The 23,900-nt window shown below is 51.9% G+C and overlaps 1 protein-coding gene across 3 annotated transcripts; it reads left to right on the forward strand.

Annotated features, from left to right (window-relative positions):
• Positions 1-11,815: 11,815 nt before the first annotated feature.
• Positions 11,816-22,957, forward strand: MAFF (MAF bZIP transcription factor F). Of its 3 annotated transcripts, none has more exons than XM_074375549.1 (3): positions 11,816-12,112; positions 20,487-20,552; positions 21,122-22,957. In XM_074375549.1, the coding sequence occupies exons 2-3, from the start codon at positions 20,517-20,519 to the stop codon at positions 21,584-21,586; spliced, it is 501 nt and encodes a 166-aa protein (XP_074231650.1). In that variant the 5' UTR covers positions 11,816-12,112; positions 20,487-20,516; the 3' UTR covers positions 21,587-22,957. The 3 variants fall into 3 exon arrangements, with proteins under 3 accessions (XP_074231650.1, XP_074231649.1, XP_010958613.2); XM_074375548.1 differs by having other exon boundaries at positions 11,821-12,116; XM_010960311.3 differs by lacking the exon at positions 11,816-12,112 and adding an exon at positions 12,308-13,159.
• The last annotated feature ends 943 nt before the right edge of the window (positions 22,958-23,900 follow it).

Below are 23,900 nucleotides of genomic sequence, written 5' to 3' on the forward strand. Positions count from 1 at the left end.
TTAAACTAAGATAACATTTTTGTTCAGGAGTTTCCACTTTGAGTTGAGAGAATGGGAAGTAGACTCAGAATTCTCAATGAAGAAACTTACCATCCACACCCCAAACAACTGAAATTAGGTGATGGTTATCAGGGAGCTTGCAAAACGTTAGGCATTCCACCCACTGCTGAGCAATCTGACCTGAGAAACCTCAAAGGTTCAACAGGATGAGTCCCATTCTGCAGCAAACACCCTCTCTTACATTCAAGGTGGGTCTCCAAGGCAAGTTTGGCAACACAGACACACACCTGAATCTGAAATGCAGAAAAGGCCAAGGAAGAGAGACAGATCAATTGCCTGGATAGATCATTAGAAACACTCAAAGATCCATAGGCAAAATTAATAAAATAGAATAGGGAGAAAATAATAAAGAGAGACTCTCAAGGCCTAATGAAGTTGAGTGCCCCTCCCCTAGTGAAAACTGTTAAATGAGTGGATAAAGCAAGCAATGAAGAATAAGGAAATCGAATGAGATGCACTGAGAAAGGAGGGGACGAGTAAGCACCCAGGAGTATATTGTTGGGTTTCTGCTGGATTCTGCATTGGAGCCATTCAAGCTGTTCTCTTGAGGGGCTATGTTAGACCCTGAGTTACAAGCATCCCAGAGCCCAAAGAGTCAGACTAGACCAAGACCCCTCCCTCAAGAAGGTAGATGGAAATTTAACCAGTATGGTCAGCGAGCAATTTTACACTCTTACCTTGTTAGATCCTCACATCAATGCTGAGACGTAGTGCTATTGTCTCCACCTTATAGACGGAGAAACCAAGATTCTCTGAGGGGAAATGATTCACAGTCACATGTCAGTGAGAGGCAGAGCCAGAATCAGGACCTGTCTTGGCTTTTCTTTCCCTAAATTATAGGAGGACCCACTGTGTGCCAGGCAATGTTCTTAGTGCTGAGGAAAACACAGCAAACAAAACAGACAAAAATCCTTGTCCTCACCGTGTTCACAGCCTTGTGGGGAAAGATAGAAAAGTCAGGCATAGAGTGTGTTTTGCTAAAGTCTTTGGTTGAAGTGTTGAGATGTTAGCATCTTACTTTCAAAAAACTTTGCATGTTGAATTGGGGGTTGTGAATATCAGTGCCTTTGTACTTGTCCTTACACTTCCTGTGTTTGAACATTTTTCGAATTAAAAAGTTGTGAAAAAAAATATAGTGTGTTAGAGGGTGATAAATGCTGTGGGGTAAAAGTAGGGCGGGGACACAGGGGAGTGTTGTAGTTTTAAAGAATGACTAGGGAAGGCCTGATGAGAAGGAAGACATTTAAATAAATACCTGAGGGAGACAAGAGAGTGAGCCCTGTGATAACCTGGGAGAGTGTTCCAGATGGAGGGAACAGCAAGTGCAAAGGCCCTGAGACAGGAGTCTCCTTGGCTTTTTTCAGGAAAAGCAAGGAGTCTACTGTACCTGGAATGGAGTGAGAGGGAGCTTGGTAGGCAGTAAGGTTGAAGGGGTATCAGGGCCTGTAGACCCTTTTAAAACTTCGGCTTTCACTCTGAGGGAAATAGAGAGCCATGGAAAGTTTTTGAGCAGAGGAGTAACCTGATCAGACTTACCATTTAACAGATCATGTCTGTTCTGTAGGAATAGACCATAAGGGCAAGGCAGAGGCTGGGAGACCAGTGAGCAGGCTATTGCAGAAACCCAGACAAGAGACAATGAACAGTATGACCACCATCCCATTTAATCATCACAACTGTAGAATCATCACGATCGGGGTTTGTATTATGATAAAGTGTGTGAGGTACAGGGGGCATCACGAGAAGGCATGGTTGAGCTCTGTCCTGCAGGAAGCTTCATAAGATGATTCTTGTGCAGGGGTGAGCAAACTATCCCACCTGCCACCTGTCCCTGGAAACAAAGTTTTACTGGAACACAGCATCATCTATTTCCATATATCTATGCTTTCTACAATGGAAGAATTGAGTCATCATGACAGAAACTGTATGACTCACAAAGCCTGAACTATTTCTATATGGACCTTTACAGAAAAAAAAAAATTTACCAACCCTTGTTCTTAAGTTGAGTTTCAAAGGTTGAATAGGAGTTTGCCAGATGGATTAGAAGGTAAGAACATTTTGGATGAAAAGAACCATATGGGCAAAGGCCAACATCATGTAATTGTGTGGATTGTTTGGGGGAACTGCAAGAGGTAGAATGTGGCTGGAACCTGGTGTGTGAGCAAGTGAGCAGATGGGTGAGCCCCAGAGGCTAAGCCTGAAGGGTCTGAGTGCCAGGCTGAGGTTAAGGACCTTGTCCTGCAGGCGATGGGAGCCCTGAAAGGGTTACTAATTAGGTGTCTTCTGACTTGAGGAGGGAGCCATTGAGGCTTGTGCCCTTCTCGAGAAGGAAATGAGTGCAGATGACCTTGAGCTGGGAGGCAGCAGCCACGTGTGCTCCCAGCTCAAGGGGGAAAGCAGTCCTGGCCAGAAAAGGCAGGATTTCCCCACTCCGGGGGCATCTCAGCCCCGCTCAGGGACTCACAGGACAGACTGTGGCCTGAGAAGAGGCTGGCTTTCAGGGCCAGGGGGCCTGGGAAGCTTGGCCAAGTAGCTGGCCTGAACCTAGGTCCTGAAGGATGGAGAGGGTTTGGAGAGGCTGAATGAGTGGAGGGCATTTCAGACAAAGACTCGGGACATGTGCTGCTGATCATACAGGGTCTGACTTCTCAGGATGGGGTCTAACAGGGGTTCATGGGGGTCAGGGTATGCAGGGCCTTCACCCCTTTCTTCTTTCTTCTGGGCTTCTCATCCTCACTTCAGTTTCCTCAGCCAGAAATTACGAAGTACCTGCTACATACATGGCCTGACTCCTGGTGGCATGGGGCCACAGGAAAGATATCTATTCCTGTCCTTAAAGTTTGCAATTTAATATGAAGTTGCCTGAAATACACAGATAATTGTTTATTGTGAAAAAGCTCTGGAATATAGGCAAAACAGTTTTCTTGAAGAAATCATGAAATTACAGTGGATGATGCCCCAGACTCCATTAGTCAGGACAGGCGAGGGTACGCTGTAGTAACAAACACCCCCGCAGTAAAGATGACATAACACAAGTAAATGTCTTCATTCATACTGTATGTCCAATGTGGGGAGGGGTGGATGTTCTGTTTATCAAAGTCACTCAGGAACCCAGCTGAGCAGACTTGTCCTCAACACAGGGCTGGGGACCTAGTGAATCAGGCCCCGGCTCTTGAAGCCGCTGCTCAGAAGTGACACGTGAGTTTTCCGCTCACGTTTCACTGGCTGAAGTATATCACGTGGCCAGACCCAACCTCAAGGGAGCTGGGAAATGCAGTCCTACACTGTGGCCAGAAGGAGAGGAACCAGAATGGCTGTGAATATCCCAAATGACTTCCACACTGACTGACAAGGCAACAAGGTTCTGTTCTGTTTGTGAACCTCCCTGCTTCATCAACTGCAAATCATATTCCCAGTCAGTCTTCAGCACCAAGGTTTTTAAAGTGTGTACAAATTAATTTCAGTAATTTTAGAGATTCTTGGAAGAAGGAACTGAGTAAGAGGAACAGGGTTCTATGGGATCAAGAAGCAAAAGACCAGAATGAGTCAGGGCTCTCTTGATTGTAAGTCACAGAAACCCAACTCACATGAGCACAGGCACATAGGCTAACCGACTGGAATGTAACCAGAGAATCTCCCAGAATCCGAGGAAGAGGTGATCAGCCGAATGTTCAAGGGGCCTCAGGGTCAACCCTAACCAGGCTCCCCCATGACATCCGTCTTTCAGCATGTCCATCTCATTCTCTTCTCTGGCTGCTTCTGCCCAGGAATGAGGAACGCAGCCCTCTCACTGCCTCCAGCCCTCACCATCAGAAATAGGTTGATCTTCTTCCCTCAGTTCCTGGAAACGACTCTTAACTGAGTCAACGTGGGTTGTGTGCCCACCCCTGATCCAGTCAGCCCTGGCCAGGAGGGGCGTTGCGAGTGACCCCGGGCACAGCCAGCTCCCGCAGCCCCCACTAGAGCTGGGCACAGGCAGAGTTATCGGGAGAAGAGAGGATGCTGGGTGCACAGTATCATTTAGAGGCCCTTTCAGCCCTTAAGGAGGTGATTCCAGGATAGAGAAGACCACCAGGGGCCAAGAGCAGGGAGGGGATCTGAAGCCTTGGGTGAGGACAGCGGGCAGGCGTGGTGAGTGAGGTGGAGGGGAGAGGAAGAGAGGTTCCTTAAGAAAGAGTGTGGGCAGACCCTGCTGGATAACCAAGCATGTTTGAATTGTCCTCAGTCATCTCCATTCTGTCCTGGTGGTCCTTGTTTATGTCCTAGGGGCTTGAGAAACTCAGCTGCAAATCACACATTCATGAGTGGGCCAAATCTAATTGTCTCTGGGACACAGTAGTAATAAAAAAGGAGTGGCAGGGACTCCCCAAGAATCCTGCCATTGGTGCTAATGCAGAGCACAATGGGCAACCAGGGAATGCCACAGTCCACACTGCCAGGGAGCTGAAGGACCTTCTAGGAAATTAACCATACCCTCTTCCTTCCTCCCTCCCCTGCCACAACCTGTCCCTCTGCTCAAGCCTAGGACAGGACCCACCAGAGCAAGGACAACTGCTCCACTCATCCAGTGGCCTCGGCACTGGGGCTCCAAAAATGAAAAGATGCAGTCCTAGTGCTTAAAGCACTCGTGTTTTAAGAGGAGGAGATAGCCACAAAAACACAGAACACCAATTCAGAGAGAAAAGTGCCTTCAGGGAGGGAGGGACAGGGCAGCCATCCCTGCTGTGAGGGCAGGAGCCTGTGTTGCCTAAGAGCTATTCAAGAAGCCCTCTGAAGAAAGTGACAAGTGAGCCTGGTGTTGAAGGACAAATTAATGCTGGGGAGGAAGTTTCCAGTGGAGGGGTCTGCCAGAGCCAAAGCCTGGAGGTGTGGAGGAGCAAGGCAAGTATGAGGACAGGGTCCGATGGAGCCAGAGCCCAGAGAGGGTGCTGAGAGCTGGCACGGCAGAGTAGGAAGATCTAGAAAGTCTATGAAAAGAGTTTGAACTTTGTTCTGAAGGCAATGGGGAGTCATGGAAGTTTCTGAGCAGAGGAGTGTCCTGGTCGAATTTAGGCTTTTCTCTCCATCTTCTGCCTGGAGGCTGAATTAGAAGGTGCTAGAGGCAGGGACACCAGGCTGATGCAATTGTCCAGAAGAGAGATGCTGTGGTTTGAACTGAAGCCATGGCTGAGGGAAGAGAGAGAGGATGGAGGGGAGCTAAGAAGATGCAATCACAGGGACTTAGTGACTTGTTAGCTGTGGGTGTGAGGGAGAAGGATGAGGCGAGGATGATGGCCTGGGTTCTATCTTGGGTGACTGAGTGGAAGATGGTGTCACCAGCCTATTTGAGAAATGCAGGGAGGGTGACGCTGAGTTGCATTGTGACCGTGGTGGGTTGGACATGCCAGGGGGACAGGCAGGGGGAATCCATGCGGGCTGTTCAGATGCTTAAGCGGACCTGGCTCATGAGAAACAGAGGTGAGCAGTGAGAGAGATTTGGGAGTCATCAGCGTCGGTTGCCACCTGAACTCTTAGCGGGGAGTAAGATTCCCCAGGGAGACAAGATCAAGGCCAAAGCTCTGAGCATCACTGATCACTGAGGGGTCAAGAGGAACCAGGGATGGAGACTGAAATAGTAGGAGGGAAGCCCGAGCCTTGGAATCCAGGGGCAGAGTGTATCAAAAGGAGGGGAGAGAGCAACTCGGTCCAGTGCTGCCAAAGTACAAGACAGATTAGGATGGAAAGTGGATCCTGGATTAACAATAAAGAGGTCGCTGGGACTCCGCAAGAGCCCCTTCAGAGGACTGTGGGGGCCGAAGCAAGACTGTGAGGGGCTGGGAGGTGAGCAGGAAGGGAAGGCTCTGAGGCAGTGAGTAGAGATGAGGTTTGGTCCATAAAAGGGAAGAAAAGACAAGGGTAGGGCTGGGGTGACGGAGGGGTGAAGTTGGGGTGGTGTTAGAGATGCCAGCCACTTGGGGAAATTTCGGGGCTGAGAGAGAGGACGGGGGGGCTAGAGGGTGGACATGAGGGTCTGGGAAAGAGGAGAGGTGGCTTTGGGGCAAAAGAGGGACAGCTTCTGCCGGGACTGAGAGGGAGGGGTGGACAGTGCAGGGAGCTGAATCGATGGCCCCGCCCCTTCCCAGCGGAGGTGAGGCTAGAGCGCTGGTTGGAGAAGGGAGCGGGTAGATTAGGGACCCTGAGCGCCTGGTTGTCATTAGAGACTGACTTCGTAGTGGATGGTTGTTGCTGTGGGGGCTGTGTTCATAGTGGTTGTTTCTTTCTGAAGCCCAGAGCAGCCGGCGGGGGGTGGGGCAGGGGGTGTAGGAGGGCAGCAAACAAACTGGAGGTGCCCAAGGTCATGGGTTTACAGGCTGGGGGCCTGGAAAGGACTAGACTGGGAACGGCAGATTTCCAAGTATATTGAAGCTGTTGAGGGTGGGAGGGGGAACGTTTTTAGAGGGAACAGATGATATGGGAGCGGGAGAAAAATCAGAATCTATGCAGTTTTAAGTTTCAGGGCCCTAAAATATCAGTTTGCAAACAGAGAACATGAACAGACAATTCGCTAAAGAAGAACCCCAAGTGATGAACAAAAGTAGGGGGATGTATTCAAGCCTACTCGTATTCAGAGAAATGTAAATTTAAATAAGATAGCGTCATTAGCCTAGAAAATTAGCAGAACTAAAAAATGGGAACACCTAATGCTGACAAAGTGGCAGTGAGACACTCATATTCACACAGAGGTGGTGAGGGCCTTTATTCACTGGGGCACCCTGAGCAAATGGCATCGCCTCTCTGAGCCTCAATCTCCTCCTCTGCAAAGTGGGGATAATAAAGACACTCGCCTGATAGCATTTTGTGAAATAAGGAGTCACAAAGAAAGTATCTCACAGACGGGACAACAGTAGTTAGTGTGGTTGTCTGGATTTGTTCACACCCATTTTTCTCCCTGCTGGACAATCTCTAGCCCAGACCCAGGACCCCTGCAGACAGACACCCAGTGCAGGGACACCCTCTGCCAGCCCCTCCCCAGTTTGTCTTATGATTTAAAAATAGGAGGGAAGAAGAGAAGGAGGAAGACACAAATCCCCCCCACAGGAGGAACGACCCATGTGAAACAGCACATCTCTTGCCAGCAAAGCCCAGGGGTTATGCCTGGCGGGGGCCGGGGAGAGGACATGGCCCTTGAAACAGACCAGCCTGAGCGCAAGTCCTCCTTTGCTAGGGACTGGGTGTGTGATTTTGGGCAAGTTCCCTCACCTCTCAGAGTCTCAGTTTCCTCACCTGCAACATAGCAATGCTAATACCTAACTCCTAAAATTGGGGGAGAGGATTCAGGGCAATCAGGCAGGCACACCACAGCCGAAAACTGGGGGGTACTTCCTGGGCAGGTAGTGAACCCGTAAATCAGTCCATTTCTTTAGCTTTAAAAATGGAGCTGATCATTCGTGCACCACCATTTCCTCTCACTAGGGAGGACTATTGTGAGAAGGAAAAGTTGAGTTTATGAAGATATTAAAATATGATAAAAGTACAGATAAATGTTGGAGTGATTGGTTTACTTAGCAGTGGGAGAAAAGAGCTGGAGAAATATATATGATGCAAATCGGTCTTAGGCACTTGGCTCAGTGCCTGGCTCAAAAGAAGCATCTCATAAATGTAATAGGAAAAGGACAGTCAGAAGTAATACGCAGTAATAAGACCAGTAAGGGGCATGTGATGGGTGGAAGCGATAGGACTAGATAACCTGCTGATGGAGGCTGCCCTGCAGAGGGGGACAGGGTAGGCTCACAGGTGCAGGGACAGGAGTTGATGGCGGCCTGGAAATCAAATCTCAGGGCAGGAAAGGCCTCCAGAGAATACCCAACAGGGAAACCGTAAAGCCCACCCTGGTCTCCTCTGGCGAGGCCCAGCTCCTAGCTGTTTTACAAAGCAGGATATGCTGCAGAGTCAACTTTCATTTGAAGAACGTTTACTGTGGCTAGAGATTGTTTAGAAACCACTGACCTAATCCTATGCTCTCACTCTGCAATTGGGGAAACTGAGGCCTGGACTGAGGAACGCCCCACTCTGGGATCAGCCAGAGGTGTGATCTGAGCTGCACATCCTAGCTTGGCTCAAGCCTGCTTACTGAACAGCTACTAGTGGGCAGGGCACTTAAAGTGGGCCAGGCTCCCGCGGGGACCTGCTTGGGTGCTGTGTGGTGTTTTGGACCCTCGGGCAAGTGAACAGGGACCAGCTGGGCCGGTTAGAGGTCTGTGGGACTGTGCTGGCAGAGGGTGGCTCCCTCCCTAGAAACTGACAACAAGGCCCCTCCCTGTTGACAGGAGGTGGGTTCTCTGGGCAGGGTGACATCACCACTGGCTTTGTGTCACTCACCTGGGGAGGAAGCAGGTTTCTCAGAGGGAGTGTGCCAGGGGCCCCCAAATTTATTGATCTTTTATTCCATATAAGGCACTGTGCCAAATGCTTCTGAGTGTGAACCCAGTAAATTGTTTTACAATCCATGAAGCAGGCACGATTAATAAACCCAGTTTACAAAGGAGACTGAGATGGGAGAGTTTAAGTCACTCAGCTGGTCAGGGGTGAAGCTGAGATTTGAGTCTACAGGCTAACTTGAGAGCCTTTACTTTAACCAAACAAACAAAACCCTACTTCTTTACTAAAACAAAAATTGCAGGAATGATAGAGAATTTCTATATGCTCTTCACTCAGATTCCCTAATTGTCAATATTTTATCACATCTTTGTAATTCCCTCTCTCCTGATCTTGTTTTGAACCATTTGAGAGTAAACTGCAGACAGATGCCCCTTACCTCTAAGCACTTCAGTGTGTGTTTCCTAAAAAGCAGGGACATTCTCATACATGACCACAGGACAATGATCAAAATCAAGAAATTAACAGCGATACGATACCATTATCTAGTCTACAGACCTTGTTCAGATTTTACCTTCACGGCAAAAGAGAATTCTGGATCACACATTGTGTTCAGTCATCTCTTTCAGCTCCTTTAATCTGAAACAGTTCTCCTTTCTTTATCTTTCATGATCCTGTCATTTTTTTTAAGCGTACAGTTCCAGTTGTTTTGTAGAATTTCTCTCAATTTAGGTTTGTCTTTTGTTTCTTCACAAAGAGATTCATTGTATCAGTTTATGGCAAGAACACCACAGAAGTGACGCTGTGTCCTTTTCCGCACAACAAGTGTCAATTTATCCCGTTCCTGGTGATGTAACTTTGGTCACTTAGTGAAGGTGGTATCTGCCAGGTTTCCTCACTGTAGAGTTATTATCTTTCTATTGGTAATTAATAATTGTCCATAGAGCAATACGTTGAAGCCATGTAATATCTCATTTCTCACCAAATTTTCCTATACATTGATGATTCTTGTTGGAATCTATTATTACTATGGTGGTCCTAATGGTCATTTTCTAATTCTATCATTCTTTCTACTTGAGGGAGGAACTTTCTCTTCTCCTTTCTTATTTATTCATATTAATATGGATCCATGGCTTCTTCTTTTACTCAATAGGCTATAAGCCATGATTACTGCTATTTCTTCTGATGCTCAGATTGTCCATATTTGGCCATTAGGAACCCCTTCAAGCCAGAGAGCTCCCACCTTTAAATAGACATTGCACCATGTCCCTTGACCTTGGCCAGGAAGGGAGCGACATCCCTGGGGAGCAGTCCCTGCTGGGTGGATACTGATGCACTGAGCCCCTAAAGCAGGCAGGAGGGAGATGGGAGAGAGCATGGTGTCCAGGGGGTGTTGTGCAGATCCCCAGGGGATTTGTTCACTAGTTGAGCATCTACTATGGCTTTGGAAAAGCTCATAGAAAATGGAAGATAGAGAAAACAATCACAGTTGTGCAGTTTTTATAACTGCGAGTCTTTGTACCCCAAGAGGTAACATGAGTGGCTCTCTTCAATATGTAAATGGAAAGCAAGGGACAATTTTTTGAGGAGAACTATTTGAGTGCCAGACAAAGCTGCTATAACATTTGATCACTTGGGAAGCTAGTGCGACAATTTGCATGTGAAACCCAAGACTTTTGGGATGTAAGTGATGTCACAATCTCAGGTGACCCAAGGCCCAGAGGCAAGGACGTGTAACAAGGGGTCTGAAATGAAATTATACTACATGAAGGGTAGGGGGAGCCTTATGGGTGACCAGGGCTCCACACAAAGATTCTGGTTGGGGAGGTCCTATGCCATACTCAGTAAAACAAGGTAGGTCCTGTGATGTCAGTTTCACAGAAGAGATGGCTCTTGGAGTGACAGCAGGCATTTCAGACAATGCAAACGCCATGAGCAAAGAGAAGAATGAACTGAGACAGCCTTCCATTTTGCCCTCAAAGCCACCTCTTTTGAGTGGAGCTCCAGGTCCTGAATATATCCCTTACATTTATTCTGGGCCTCACCGAGGTGGGCATAGCCCCAAATGTCTGGATCAGGAATTAGTCAGGCCTAGATTCAAATTCCAGTTCTTGTACTTCCTGTCTGGGTAACTTTGGAAAGTCACTTTACCTCTCTGAGCTTCCACTCTTCTATTTCCTCAACATATATTTATTGAGGGCTTACTATGTGTCAAGCACTGTTCTAGGCACAGGACATGGAGTGGTCAACAAGATAGACAAGGTTCTACCTTCATGAAACTTACATTGGTTTGGAGAAAGACACTGAATAGTAAGCAAATACATAAGCAAGATAATACCCTTTGGAGATATTAAAGTAATATAAAAACACATTTCAGTGGTGGGGGTGCCTTTAGCCAGGACTGTTAGGAAAGGCCTCTCTGAGGCCATGACATCTGAGCTGACCTGAAGGATGACAGGGAAAAGAAGTGGAAATAGCAAGTGCAAAGGACCTGTGGCAGGAATGAGCTTGATGTGTTTGAGGAACAGTAAGGGCAGTGTGGCTGAAGAGTAGTAGTGAGGGGGGAGTTACAGGAGGTGAGGCTGCAGAGCTGGGTAGAGGCCAGATGGCTTAGGCCCTGTAGGCCACAGGGAGGAGTATAGTTTATATTCTAAATGCAAAGGGAAACCTTTGAGGGTGTTAAGCCACAGGGTGGGATAGCGTGAAACAATCTGATCCTTGTTTTGAGAAATACATTTTCTGGTATGTGAAGAAAGCCTTTAGGGGCAAAGTGAGGAAGCTATCAGGAGGCTGCAGCCTTTGTCCAGGTAAGTTGATGGTCCCTGGACAAGGTGGTATGGCCAGGGGTGACAGAAGAGGTCAAATGCAGGGTAGTGTTGGAGGTAGAATCAACCTGACTCATGAGGTGAGGAGGAAGAAGAAAGGGATGGAGCAAGTCTCCTAGGTCTGGACTTGAACAGCTGAGATGGGGGAGCCTGGGGGTGTGGGTTGCTGAGGTAGGGTTGACGCTCTGTAGTTAGGTTGTGGCCCTGCAGGTGTGTGGTCCCCATCTGGTACCCACATGGAGGCACTGAGGGGGGCAGTCAGATAGTCTGGAACCCAGAGAAGCTGTTTGCTCTGGAAATACAAATTTGGGGCTCCGGAGCTTAGATATAGCATTTAAAACCACGAGACTAGATGAGATCATCAAGGCACAGGGTGTAGGTCGAAAGGAGAAGACGCCCAGGACTGTAAAATGAGACAAATGAAACCTTCACCCGAGCGACTCTGGTGCAGTGTCACGTGAATGCCCGCAGCCAGCGCTCCAACTGGGATTGAAAGTCCGGGGGAGGGGCCTGGTGTGGGCGGGGCCTATCAGGGGCGGAGTTTTCCGGGGGCGGGGCTGAGGAGTCGGGAGGCCGCTCCGAGGCCTGGGGGGAGCGGCCGAGGCGATGACGTCACCGCATGACTGGGTTTTTATGAATGAAAGGAATCCTGTGAGTGAGTAATTCCGGGAAGCTCGCCTTACAACTCGGCGCGGCCCCCTGCGCTACCCGCCCCACAACAAAACTCGGCGCGGCGCTCCCCAGAGCCCGGCTCCGAGCGACCCGCGGTCGGAACCGGAGGGGAAGACGGACGAAGGCGCCGGCCGCGACAGCAGCCGGGACAGCAGTGGGACCCGCGCGTGCCAGGGACGCCAGGCGAAGCAGGCCGAGAGGCGGGTGAGGGTCGCGGGGCCCGGAACGGGACGGGCGCGCGGGGCCCGGAGGCGACAGGGTCTCCGCGACCCGGGAAACTGGCTGGGGCGGGACGCCAGGGCGCGCTCTTTCGATGCTACCATAGATCTCTCGCCCTGACCGCTGGAGTAGGGTGGGGGTCGGGGTGGGGGGTGGTGCAGAGGTCCGGCGGGACCGAGACGCGGCCGAAGCAAGCTTGTCGGGCTTTGGGGATGATGGGCCTCTTTTGGAGGCGCGGGCCGGGAGGCGGCGAAGCCGGCAGGAAAGAGTAGCGCGGGCTGGCGAGCTTCAGCGTCCGCCCAGGCGGGGCTGGGGGCGGTGTGTACATGTACGTGACTCGGTGAGAACAGTCCCTGGACGGGTGCCCGCGGGCTGTGCGTGCGCGGTTTGTTTACGTCCGAGGGCGTGCGTGCATGTGTGTGTGTGTGTGTGTTCCCTGGCCAGCGTCCTGTGTATCCTAACCGCTGCATGCGTGCGCCGTGTACCTTGAAGTGTGCGTCCGCGCGCGCTCCCAGGCGGGTGAAGACCCTGGGGCCTGTGTTCCAGCCGAGCGTACCTCGAAGAGAGCGTGCCCACAGGAATAAACACGGAATAGGGACGGAGCGAGGGAAGCGGCCCAGTCCGTAGTCAAAAGGGGTCTAGGAATTCTGGCCCGGACTGTCGCCTTCCTACCAGCCGGCGGCGGCGGAGCCTTTGCTCTCCCCGGAGTTTCCCAGGACCGTGGTCATGTGACCGCGGTGTTGTCCCCCGCCCAGAGCCGGCGCCTTCAGCCACAGGGTGGGGCAAAATATCAAAGATCCCACCGGGCTTGACTGGGGGACGAGGTGAGGGGGCCACCCCGGGCCCCAGCAACCCTGGTGGGTCTGGCAACAAAGTGGGCTGGTGCCCAGGTCCTTGTCCCCAGGTTTTCCGGCTCCCGGAGGATTGCAGATCCTCCCCTCTGGACGCTCCTTCACCGCCAGGGTTGCCCAACCCCTCAGTCTCAGGAGAACAGGAAGGGCCAGAAAAACCCACGGCAAAGGTCGGAGGTAGGAAGGGATACCAGGCTTCCTTCCTCTCTTCGGTGGCTACTCCTCTGGCTGGTCTGGGTTCTAGGGGTTGTACCTGCTGGGTCTGGGAGGGTGAGAACCGAAGGCTGGGGTGGAGCTGGTTTCTGCCCTCCTGGTGGTTTCAGTTCACAGATGGGACTAGTCAGACAGACCTACTCATGGCTGGACCTGAGGAACTAGTTGAAGGCCCGGACCAGCGATGGTCAACAGGCAAAGGGACAGCTGTTCTTGGTGTATGAAGGGCTAATGTAAGAGGGGTGGGGCCCAGACCTCGACCCGCCCCCTCTGAGGGATGGGCTAGGGTCTAGAGATTCTTAGGTCCTATTCTGCCCTCCCTGTCCTCCCACCCACAGGGCTATACAGTCATTGAGGGGTAGGGGGAATTGAGTTTGCTGGGGTGGGGAACCAGGTGATCTTTTAACTTTGACTCTTTGAGCCCTGGTGAGCTCTCCTACCACAGCTGGGAAACTCCATGTCCCCATCTGCAGTATTCCCATCTGCGGCAGGAATTAGGCAACATCCAAGCTGGGGGTGGATTAGGGGGCATATGGCAGCCTCCACAAACAGCCTATTTTCGAGGGGAACTCTGGGAAAGAAAATAGAGCCAGAAGCCCCAGGCTAGGCCAGAGATGTCCAGGAATATGTGGGGTTCAGGTAAAGGAGGTGGCTGCCAGAAGCAAGGAATCATGCAGGCCCATCCTCAAAGCTGGGCAGGAAACATCCCTGAGGAGGGCTAGGGATCAGGGGACAAGAAGAAGCGGCTGGTTGACTCAGTCATAGATGGGAAGGCTAGTACTTAAAGGTTTAACCTCCCACTGAATCATCATCCCTGGGCCTTCAGTAGGGCTCCCTTGGCCTCCATGCCTCCCTCAGTCCTGATGCTTTTAGCTTTCATTGCCATGGAGCCTGTCGAGAACTAGATACTGGGGATAAGATGGTGAGCAAATCAGACCCAGAGCCTCCCATCTGGGAGCTTACAGTCGAGGAGGGGAGACTATGGTAAAGGGGGAGCCACTAAACTAAAGGCAAAAACCACAACTGAGATGGGAGGCATGAGGGGGAAGTCACCGTGGTTTGAAAGATTGTAACAGAGCTCCAACTTAGCCAGAGCAATCAAGGAAGGCTTCCCCGAGGAGACCAGTGAGCCAGGTTGTAAGATCAAGCCATGATGGTCTGTGTAGCCCCTGAGGGCAGGGGCTTTGATTCAATTTGGAGCCTTCAGGGCCCAGCATCCAGCCTGGCATCTACAGAGTAGGTGCTTCTTGGATGTTTGCTGATTGAATGAATGAGTGAGCACTGGGTCAGTGTCCTGGTAGACCTCCACAACACCTGGAGAAAAAGGCCTGGAAGCCCCGGGAGGCAAGAAGCCTGGGCACGGGCTATAGGATTCTTGAAGCAGTCTCCAAAAGCTTGTAGATCCTTCAGGGCCCAGGTGACATCTTCCTTCACACACACACACACACACACCCCATGTATCCCTTTGGGAAATGTGCAGGGACTCTAGAGTTTACTGTCTACTCATTCATTTGTTGTCAGCACGAGGATCCTAGGAGAGATTGGGAGAGAACAGGTCCCACCATATGGGGTGGAGGGGAGGCTGGGTTTTGAAATGGGCCAAACGTGGTCAGGTTTGTCAGTTCTTGTCAGTCATGATGCCTCTGACAGCTTTTGGGGGAGGATAGATGGTGGAGGCAGGCAAGACTGCCCAGTGAGGAGGTGGCTTTGGCCATGGTTCAGCTGAAAGAAGTGGTCCCTGGCTAAGCAGGTGGAGTAGAGGGATGGTCAAGGCTGATAGTCTCTGAGTTTGTGTTCTCATGCCCCTGGCCCCAGGAAGCCTTCCTTGATTTCTTTTCCCTTCCTCCAGGGCCTCTACTCTGCTGGTGGTCTTGGAGCTCCAATCCAGGCTGGAATGTGACACTCTAAACTCTGAGATTGTCAGTGCTAGGAGGTATTTTAGGCTTGCTGGTTTGGTGTGTTGGGAACCTGAGGCTCAGAGAGAGGGAGTAGTATACCTGAAGACACACAGCGAGTGTGAGCAGGTGGTAGAACCAGAGCTGGACCCCTCAGGCTCCTTCTTCCCCACAGTGCTGGGTTCTCCCAGCTTTGCTTCCCTTCGAGCAGGGAGGAGGCTACACCAGTGCTGACTGCCAAGGCCCAGGAAAACACATTTTTTCCCTCTGTCCTCACAGAGGAAGCAGAATGGCTCAGCAGCCAGAGAGGAGCCCATGCCAGTGGGTGGGCCGTCTACAGGATGTCTCTGTAGTGGACTAGGGGGTCAGGGATGTGGCTGCTGACTGGGCAAGGCAGCTATCAATCCCCCGAGAGTAAGTTCATTCTCCGTCCTCCCAAGGAATTTTAGGAACCTACCGACCCTGGAGGTCAGTTCTGCTGGCCTCAAAAGAGAAGGGAAGAAGCACGGGTAGGGGGTCGGGGCCGGCTGGTTGCTGGCATTGAAGAAAGAGCCCTGGGCAGGGGTCGGGACTCCTGGATTCCAGCCCATTACTGCCACCAAACAGCTGCCTGCTTGCTTCAGTTACAGAACAAGGAGGTTGGATCAGCTGATGTCTCAGGTCCAAGGTCTACCAGACTGGCCAAGGCCCCGTGCCCCTTGGCTGACCAGCCCCTGGCCTGAAGTTGGAGGCTGAGAGCCTGAGGTTATTGGAAAGTTCCCCCTTCTCGTGACTTTCCCTCTGTGATTGCCTGACTTTGCTGAGCTAGGACAGTCCCGGGCAAACGTGGGCGCCTCAGCTGACATCCAGTGTGCCCTTGAGGGGGCTGAGGCGAGAACAGGAAGAGAAGGAGGGAAGGAGGGAAAAATAGGTTCAAAGCTTCCCTAGGGCCCCAAAGTACTTAGAACCACAGCCAGTGGAGCGGGCGGGACCCTCAGCCATTATACAGAATGGCCAACATTATATAGATGGCCAACAGTTTCCTCTTGCGCCTACTCTGGAAGACTGTGTTGAAAGGATTCCGAGGTTGTGTCCAAGCTCAGTGGGAAAAAGTGCTGTGATCGAGATTACTGATGCCTGAGTGAGCATGGAAGGAGGGGTGACGGTGAGATAAACCAACCATTTTCCCCTTCTGATCTTGCCTAAGCCCCTTGTATTTTACATAGCTATGATTGTCCCCATTTTGTTTTTTTGAGGAAACCAAGGTCCTGGGAGGAAAAATGACTTGTGTGAGGGGCCAGGCCTCCAAGGTTCTGCATCAGCCACAGCACCCAGTGCTCAGCACCCAACAGGCTCAGTCTACGTAAGGAGAGGCTTCCCCTCTCCCATCAGGTCTCTTTGTGTAGCCCAGACTGCCTGGGTGTCACCTAACATCCCAGATGACTGGATAGGTGGCAAGGGGGCCTGAATCTCTGGATATTCGTTTGCATATCCCTGGCAGACCCAACATAAATGCTGGCACATCAGGGCTGGGCAGCCTTGGAGACTGGCAAGTCCAGCCTTCTCTTCACAGGGGTAGGGAAACAGGGCCAAGAGAGGGTACCCCATGAGGGCCACACTGAGAGGAGACATGTGGCTCAGTGTGGCCTCAGTTTTGGGCTCCACCCCCTGTTAGCTGTGTGACCTTGGACTACCCTATTGACCTCTCTGGCCATTACCTCCCAGGGCTGACAAGAGAACCAGGGTGATGATGGTGTGAAAAGGATCAGGAGTCAGTCCTGGGGCCTTTACAGGTGTTCAGAATTCCTCCTGATTTGGGGGGAGGCAGCCATTCACCTGCTGTGTGACTTCAGGCAAGAGATGCCCCTCTCTGGTCTCCACTTCCCCTTGGGTAAAGAAAGGAGGCAGGAGCCGGTTGGTCTCTAAGGGCCTTTCTTGTGAGACCCTGGCCAGGCAGACGACGCTGAGTCAAAGTGAAGTCCCAGGAATTGCTACAGGCCTGACCCTTCATGGACAGACTCAGCAATTCTAATAACCTTCCAGACACTCACTGACCTCTCTTGTTTACCACTTGTTTCCACCAAAACCCTGTGAGTCAGATACTCTTCCCATCCTACAGATGGAGACCCAGAGAGGTAGAGTGACTTGCCCATGGTCACACAGCCTGGAGAAAACAGAGATGGGACTCAAACCCAGGCGGGACCCTTAATCCCATGCTCCTTTCCTTGTTTCCCACGTCCCATCTGGGAGCCAGTCTTGAGGCTACAATCCTTCTGCTCCCTTCCCAGCCTCCTGGCGTCTGCATACCAGTCCCTGCCATGCAGAAGCAAGGAGGCAGATGGAAAGGAGGAAGAATTGGAGGCAGGGCCAGGAAGTTTTTCTCTTGACAGTATTCAGTGGGGCTTGAACTTGGCACTCAGTTCAGACCCTGACAAGCTGGGTGGTGGACAGTGTCATAGATTCCACCCATCCATACCTGCTCCCTGCTAGGCCCTCAGCATCCAGAGCTGCCTCAGCCTGGTTCCTTCCTTTGGCACTTCCTGTCTGGTGAGGAGACAAGGAAACAGACCATTACAATGTAGGGGAGAACTCATGGGGTGGGCAGGCCAAACAAGTCCCTGGAGTCAGGGAGGGCTTCCTGGAGGAAGAGTTGTCTATGCCTAGGGCAAAAGGTTGAGTAGTAGTAGGAGTCTGCCAGATTAAAGTGGGGGTGGGGGAAGAAGTATCACAAGGTTTGGGATGGCTCAAAGGCAAGAAAGCGTGGGGTGAGAGGAAGTGAAAGAAATTCCTCGTGGCTGGAGTGCAGAATGGAGGTGGGCAGTGATGGGAAGTGAGCCTGAGGGTGCCACACAAGCGGACCATAACTCTGTGCCCAGAATAATAGGGACCCACACAAGGTTTGCATCTGGGTGGTGACATGGTCAGATTCACGCAGTGGAAAGAGCGTCCAGCTGCTGAGTGGAGCATGCGCTAAGGCCGGCAGGGAGGTGTACTGGGACCTCTGAGGTGTGTGTATGTGTGTTGGGGGAAGGTGGCCATTTAAGAGGCCTGTCCTGAAGGGTAGGATTGGTGGGGGTGGTGTATGAGGGTCTCTAGGTAGTATCTGTGAAAGGTTAGGGTCCTGACTTGGGACTACTGGGGCCTCAGTTTCCCCCAGTTACACAAGAAGCTTGAGGGGCTCTGAGGACCCTCTCAGCCCAAGGGCCAGGGGGCTGCCCTCTGTCAGGGGATCTCTTGAAGTGCCAGCTTCCCTTTCCTGCCTCTCTTCTTGCTTCCCTCTGGGGTGACAGACCCACTGGCTCTGTGGGCCGGGAGGAGCTGGGGTGGGGGGCAGTTCCTGAGAGGCCCCAGACTGTTCCCATGTTGGCCTGAGTCACACTGAGAAGTCAATTACCATTACTTGAGCATCTGCTATGTGCCAGGCACTGCTCTAAGCACTCGGGATACAGCAATGGACAACAAGAGCTCCTCTGTTGTGAGCTGACATTCTAATGGGGGGACAGATACTGAACAAATACATAAAATATATGTGAGTAATAACAGTTCTATACAGTGAGAGATGCTAGAGAGACATGAGGTAGGGAAGGGAGACAGGGAGTGCATGTGTGTGTGTGTGTGTCGGGGCTGGGAATTCTAAACTGAATGAAAACATGAGATTTGAAGAGAGACCTGAAGGAAGTGAGGAAGCAAGCTTGTGGCTATCTACAGGAAGAGAATACCAGGCAGAGGGAACAGCCAGTGCAAAGGTCCCGGGGGAGCATGTGTGGTGTGTTTGAGGAACAGCAGGTGTAGCTGGAGCAGAGTGAGGGAGGGGAAGCGAAGCGGGAGCTGAAGTCAGAGGCATCTGCTGAGGCCACATCGTGCAGTGCCTCGTGGGCCACTGTGATGATTTTGGCTTTAATCCGAGTGAGATGGAAGCCAAGGGAGGGTCCTGAGGAAGAAGTAAATGATCTGACTTAATACACAGCTACTCTATGTCACCCATGGGGAAACAGAGGCACAGAGAAGTTAACTGATTTGCCAAAATCCTACAGCTACCGAGGGGGACAACTTCTGAAAGGCCCCAGTGGTTCTGGTGCCAAAGTCCATGTACTTTCCATTTCTCTAGTGTCTCCAAGAGACTCTTGGGCTGGCAGGGATGGGTCAGACGCTGAGCTGAGGCTGAGAGGCCAGCCCCAGAGACAGCTGATGGAACCGGGGTGTGGACCCGGGTTTTACTCCCTCCTGCTCTCTATCAAACTGGGTATTGCTAATGAGAACTGGCAGGATGCTGAGTCTCAGATTACAAAGCGCTTTCCTGCCCTGTTTTCCTTTGCTCCTCACCACCACTGCCTCCCCATAAGGATTATCAGATGAGGAAACTCAGGCTGAAAATGAATGGAGGAGAAGAGCAGATCATCTGGGGACAGAGAGGACTGCTGTTTAAAGGGGGCTCACAGAGACAGTCCCCTTCCCAGCCCAGAGCAATGACCATTGGCCCCTAGAATGTGCCTTCCTTGTCTCCTGCCAAGCACATGTGTGGGTGCTCAATAAGTATCTGCTGAGTGAACATGGGGCTTTCAGGCCCATGGAGGAGGCATTGAGCGCCAGTGTGCCCCTCATTGGTCTAGGTATGGCTGTCTTGTCTGCCAGGGCAGTGTGAATTAGTGCTGGGAAGCCTCCATGTGGCGGAAGCTTTTCTAGAACACAGGTCTGGATGAGGGAGCCCTGGGTAGGGGGAGGGGAGGGGACTGGTTTATATTATATTTTAATGAGGTGCTGGTTGGACTTTGTGAACAAAGTCATTGACTAGTACACATATTTGTGCATTTCTCTGAATGTAGGTTACACTTTAATGAAAACTTAAAAAAAAATAAAATAAAATCCCCATGTGGAAGAATGGATGGGGGAGGGGGGATCCATTCATTTGGTGCATATTTTTACTTGTGAGCACCTACTATGTGCCAGACACTGATTCAGGCATACTGATGCAGTGGTAGGACAGGCAAGTCCTTGCCCCTCATGGGCTTACATTTTGGTGGAGGAGGTGTGGGAGGAAGAGACAGACCACAAGCAAGTCATCAAACACAAAATGATTGCAGAAGGTGACTTGTATGTGGGTTAGTAAATGGGGTTATGCGATATGGCACAAGGAGTGTTTTAGCCAGATAGTTCGAACTCTTTGAAGAGGTGGCATTGAGGAAAGACCTAAATGATGAAGAGTCACTATGGGAAGATAAAAGGGAAGAGAACAAGAAAGAGAGTAGTAAGTGCAAAGGTCCTGAGGCTGGAATTCAATGAGGCCACTGTGGCTGGACCACTGGGACAGAGGAAAGTGATAAGAGTTCTAAGACAGCATGGGGCTTGAATGCCAAGATAGTGAGTTTGGATTTGAAGTGGAAAAAAATAAACTTACCTTGGCCTCTTCTCTTCCCTAGGTCTCAATCCAGAGGACACCTTCTGCAAACATGTCTGTGGATCCTTTATCCAGCAAAGCCCTGAAGGTGAGAAGGCAGCCTTTACTATCTCCAGTCCTCTCCTCCCTCCCTGCCCAGGCTGACTCCCATCCCAACGTCCCCTTCAGTTTCTGGAATCCCCAGGAGTGGCTAAGCAGGCATCAGACACTCATGAAGCCAACAGAAGGGCTGGGAACCAGGAGGCCTGGGCTGGAGCCATAGGCTGTGTGCCCCGGGGCAGGGCACTTCCCTCTCTAGATCTGCTTCCCCACTGGGACAATGTCCACTTGGCTTAAAAGGTGCTTTCCTGGGTTTTTCTGGCAGAGTGCAGGGCCGGTAGCTGGGTTAGAATCTGGGCTGAGCTCTGGGGTGGCTCCTTTTGTGTTCAGATCAGGGTTTGGCCGGGTTTCCCCTTTCGGGATTTTTGCTCCCCTTCGGAGCCTTGGAGCAAGTCCAGCCACCACCTCAGTGTCGCTGGCGGTGAAGGGGGAGCACTAGTGATGGAGAGGAAGCCGTCCCCAGCGCCTGCTGCACGCCAGGTCCAGGGCTCAGGGCCCCAAGTCCTGGGTGCGACCCTGGGCCTCAGTTTCCCCATGAGCCCAACCTGCTGCCCGCAGATCAAGCGCGAGCTGAGCGAGAACACGCCGCACCTGTCGGACGAGGCGCTGATGGGGCTGTCGGTGCGCGAGCTGAACAGGCACCTGCGCGGGCTCTCGGCGGAGGAGGTGACCCGGCTCAAGCAGCGGCGCCGCACGCTCAAGAACCGTGGCTACGCGGCCAGCTGCCGCGTGAAGCGCGTGTGCCAGAAGGAGGAGTTGCAGAAGCAGAAGTCGGAGCTGGAGCGCGAGGTGGACAAGCTGGCGCGCGAGAACGCCGCCATGCGCTTGGAGCTCGACGCGCTGCGCGGCAAGTGCGAGGCCCTGCAGGGCTTCGCGCGCTCAGTGGCCGCCGCCCGCGGCCCTGCGGCGCTCGTGGCACCGGCCAGCGTCATCACCATCGTCAAGTCCGCCCCGAGCCCAGGGCCAGGCCCCGCCTCCGGCCCGGGCCCCGCCCCCGGCCCCGCCCCCGCCGCCTGCTCCTAGTGCCCGCAGAGCCCCGCCCGCTCCGCCCACGCCCATTCTCCAAACCACGCCCCTCTGTCCCCAGCTGCCTTCCCTAAGTGCCTAAGCAGAATCTCTGTCCCCAGGTGCCATTTCTCTGCAGCCACCAGCCCCTGTGGTGAACATACGTTCCATCCCCAGAGGCTGTCTTCCTCGTGCAGCCCCTGAAACTGGGCCCTAATGGCCCTGGGGAGGGGTAACTTTGGTGAGAAAGGAGGTAAGGTAGGGTCGGGGTCTGCGGTCTCCTTTGGCCGAAGTTTCAGCCATCTTAGTTTGGGAGGATGGGATACAGAGTGAATTAGAGAAGGGCAGTAGATAGGAAGAGTGCCACCGCTCATTTTGTAATTGTTTGCTCAGATTGTGCCAATGGCCCTTCCCCACCCTCTCGGGTTATAGGACTAGGTTTGACCCTGTATGTGTCTTGTGGGACGGCTCAGCTGGGAAGCTGATGCTCCCGCCTTTGCTTCGGGCCTGGATGCCTGGCCTTCCAAAGCTGGGATTTGCTAGAAGTCATCTAGTGAAGCCCAGTTAACAGATGGGGAAACAGGCCTGCAGCAGACGTGACAATGCCCAAGGTCATATATATATATAGTGGTTGAGCTGGAAGTGAAAACCACATATTCCCACTTCTGCCCTGAGATTCCAGCCATGGTTGTCGAGGGACAGTGGACAGGGCCTGAAAAAGGTGGTGCCAGGGCCTCCCTGGCCTGGGCGACAGCTCTCTGTGAGTCAGGGGGAAAGAAGCAGAGGGAGAGAGAAGGTGATGCAGATGGAAGAGAGGAAAGGAGCTGGCTTGGCTCAACCCTGGGCTCTTCCTGCAGCCAGGGAGTTGGCCAGCCAGAGAGAAAGGGGACCAAGGAGGTGATCATGGTGGCAGGTGGGCAGATGAGAAGACAGATCCTGCAGTCCTGTAGCCACTGGGGTAGGGGTCCTTAAAAGGGAAGGATCCACCTGTGGCTGTCCACTGTGCGGTGGGGGCTGACCACTGCCATTGATCGCCATTCTCCTGGGAAGCCTGGCCCCAGCCCCTCCCGTCCCCCTCACTATACAGCTTCCTCTCCCTGCTGTTTATTTATTGCACGAGTCTAAGTTATTCTCCCCAGCCAGAGCTCCAGTGCCCACTGCCTGGGAAAAGTGGTGTGTGGCCCTGAGCTGGACTTTATATTTTATATCTGCAAGTAAATCACATTTTATCTTATATTTTGGGAAAGCCGGCTGACAAAAACAACCAAAAAATGTTTTTAAAAAATTGCCCGGCCCCAAGAATTTATTTATTTTTCTTACAGTAAGCGAGTTATCCGCCTTCTGTATTTTGTAGACTTTCTGAATAAAGTCAAGTTCCCTTTTTCCACAGTTTAGAAGCATGTCTTGGTCTATTTGAGGTGGGGGGGTGCGTTCTGAATGAGGGGCCCAAGATAGAGTTCTGCTTTCAATCCCAGGCTGGAACCTCTGCTGGGTGGGAGGTTAGCCCCAATCTGCTGATGAGGAAACTGCCCCGTCACCAGCTCTTGTACCTGGGCTTGAGGGGTGGGGTGGAGAAGGGAACTGGGAAGAGTGGTGATAAAACACCTATCCTTCCATCTGGTTGCCTGGAGTCAAGGAGCTTCCCTGGGGAAGGCAAGAGCCGGGAGGACGATGAAATGTAGGGTTAAATTCTCTGGGCATCCCTTCAGCAAATACACAGTCCCGCCCAGAAAGGAAAATTCCCTGATTTGAGAGTAATCTTTCCAGCACTTTCACACTGAGGTCGGATAATCTATAGCCAAGTAAAAATATTTTCCTCATGTTCCGGAAGTCACAGGGAGGCAGGGAGAGAAGTGGCTTCCTTAGTCCAAGCCTGCACGCCTAAATTGCAACCCTGTGTCTCACCCTAGGCCCCGAAGTCCCTGGAATTCAACCCAATCTGCCAGCCCTTCTGGGACACCCTGAGGAGTGGAGTGTTCTGTGATCTGTGGATCAGAGAAACTGAGGTTAAAGCAAGGTGTTTTTCTCTAGTTGTATGACCTTGGATGACTTGTTTAGCTTCTTGCAGCTCAGTTTACCCATCTGTACAACTGAAGTACTCTAAGGGCACAGGTGTGACGAGCACTGGGAACCCGAGGGGCTGCAAGCTTTAATGCAGAGTGAGCGTTTACCCCAAAGGCGAGGACGATTTCTGAGTGGCTGGGTATGGAGGGACGGTGGGGCTGGGAGAGGATGCTTCTGTCGAACGTGTAGCATTTGAAATCGGGGGAAGGGTCAAACCACATGGGTTGTCTTGGTCCACAGGCCTTTTTCCCCCACTCAGGTTGAGGCC

This window comes from Camelus bactrianus, chromosome 12 (assembly GCF_048773025.1).
Source record: "Camelus bactrianus isolate YW-2024 breed Bactrian camel chromosome 12, ASM4877302v1, whole genome shotgun sequence".
NCBI classification, from domain to species: Eukaryota; Metazoa; Chordata; class Mammalia; order Artiodactyla; family Camelidae; genus Camelus; species Camelus bactrianus.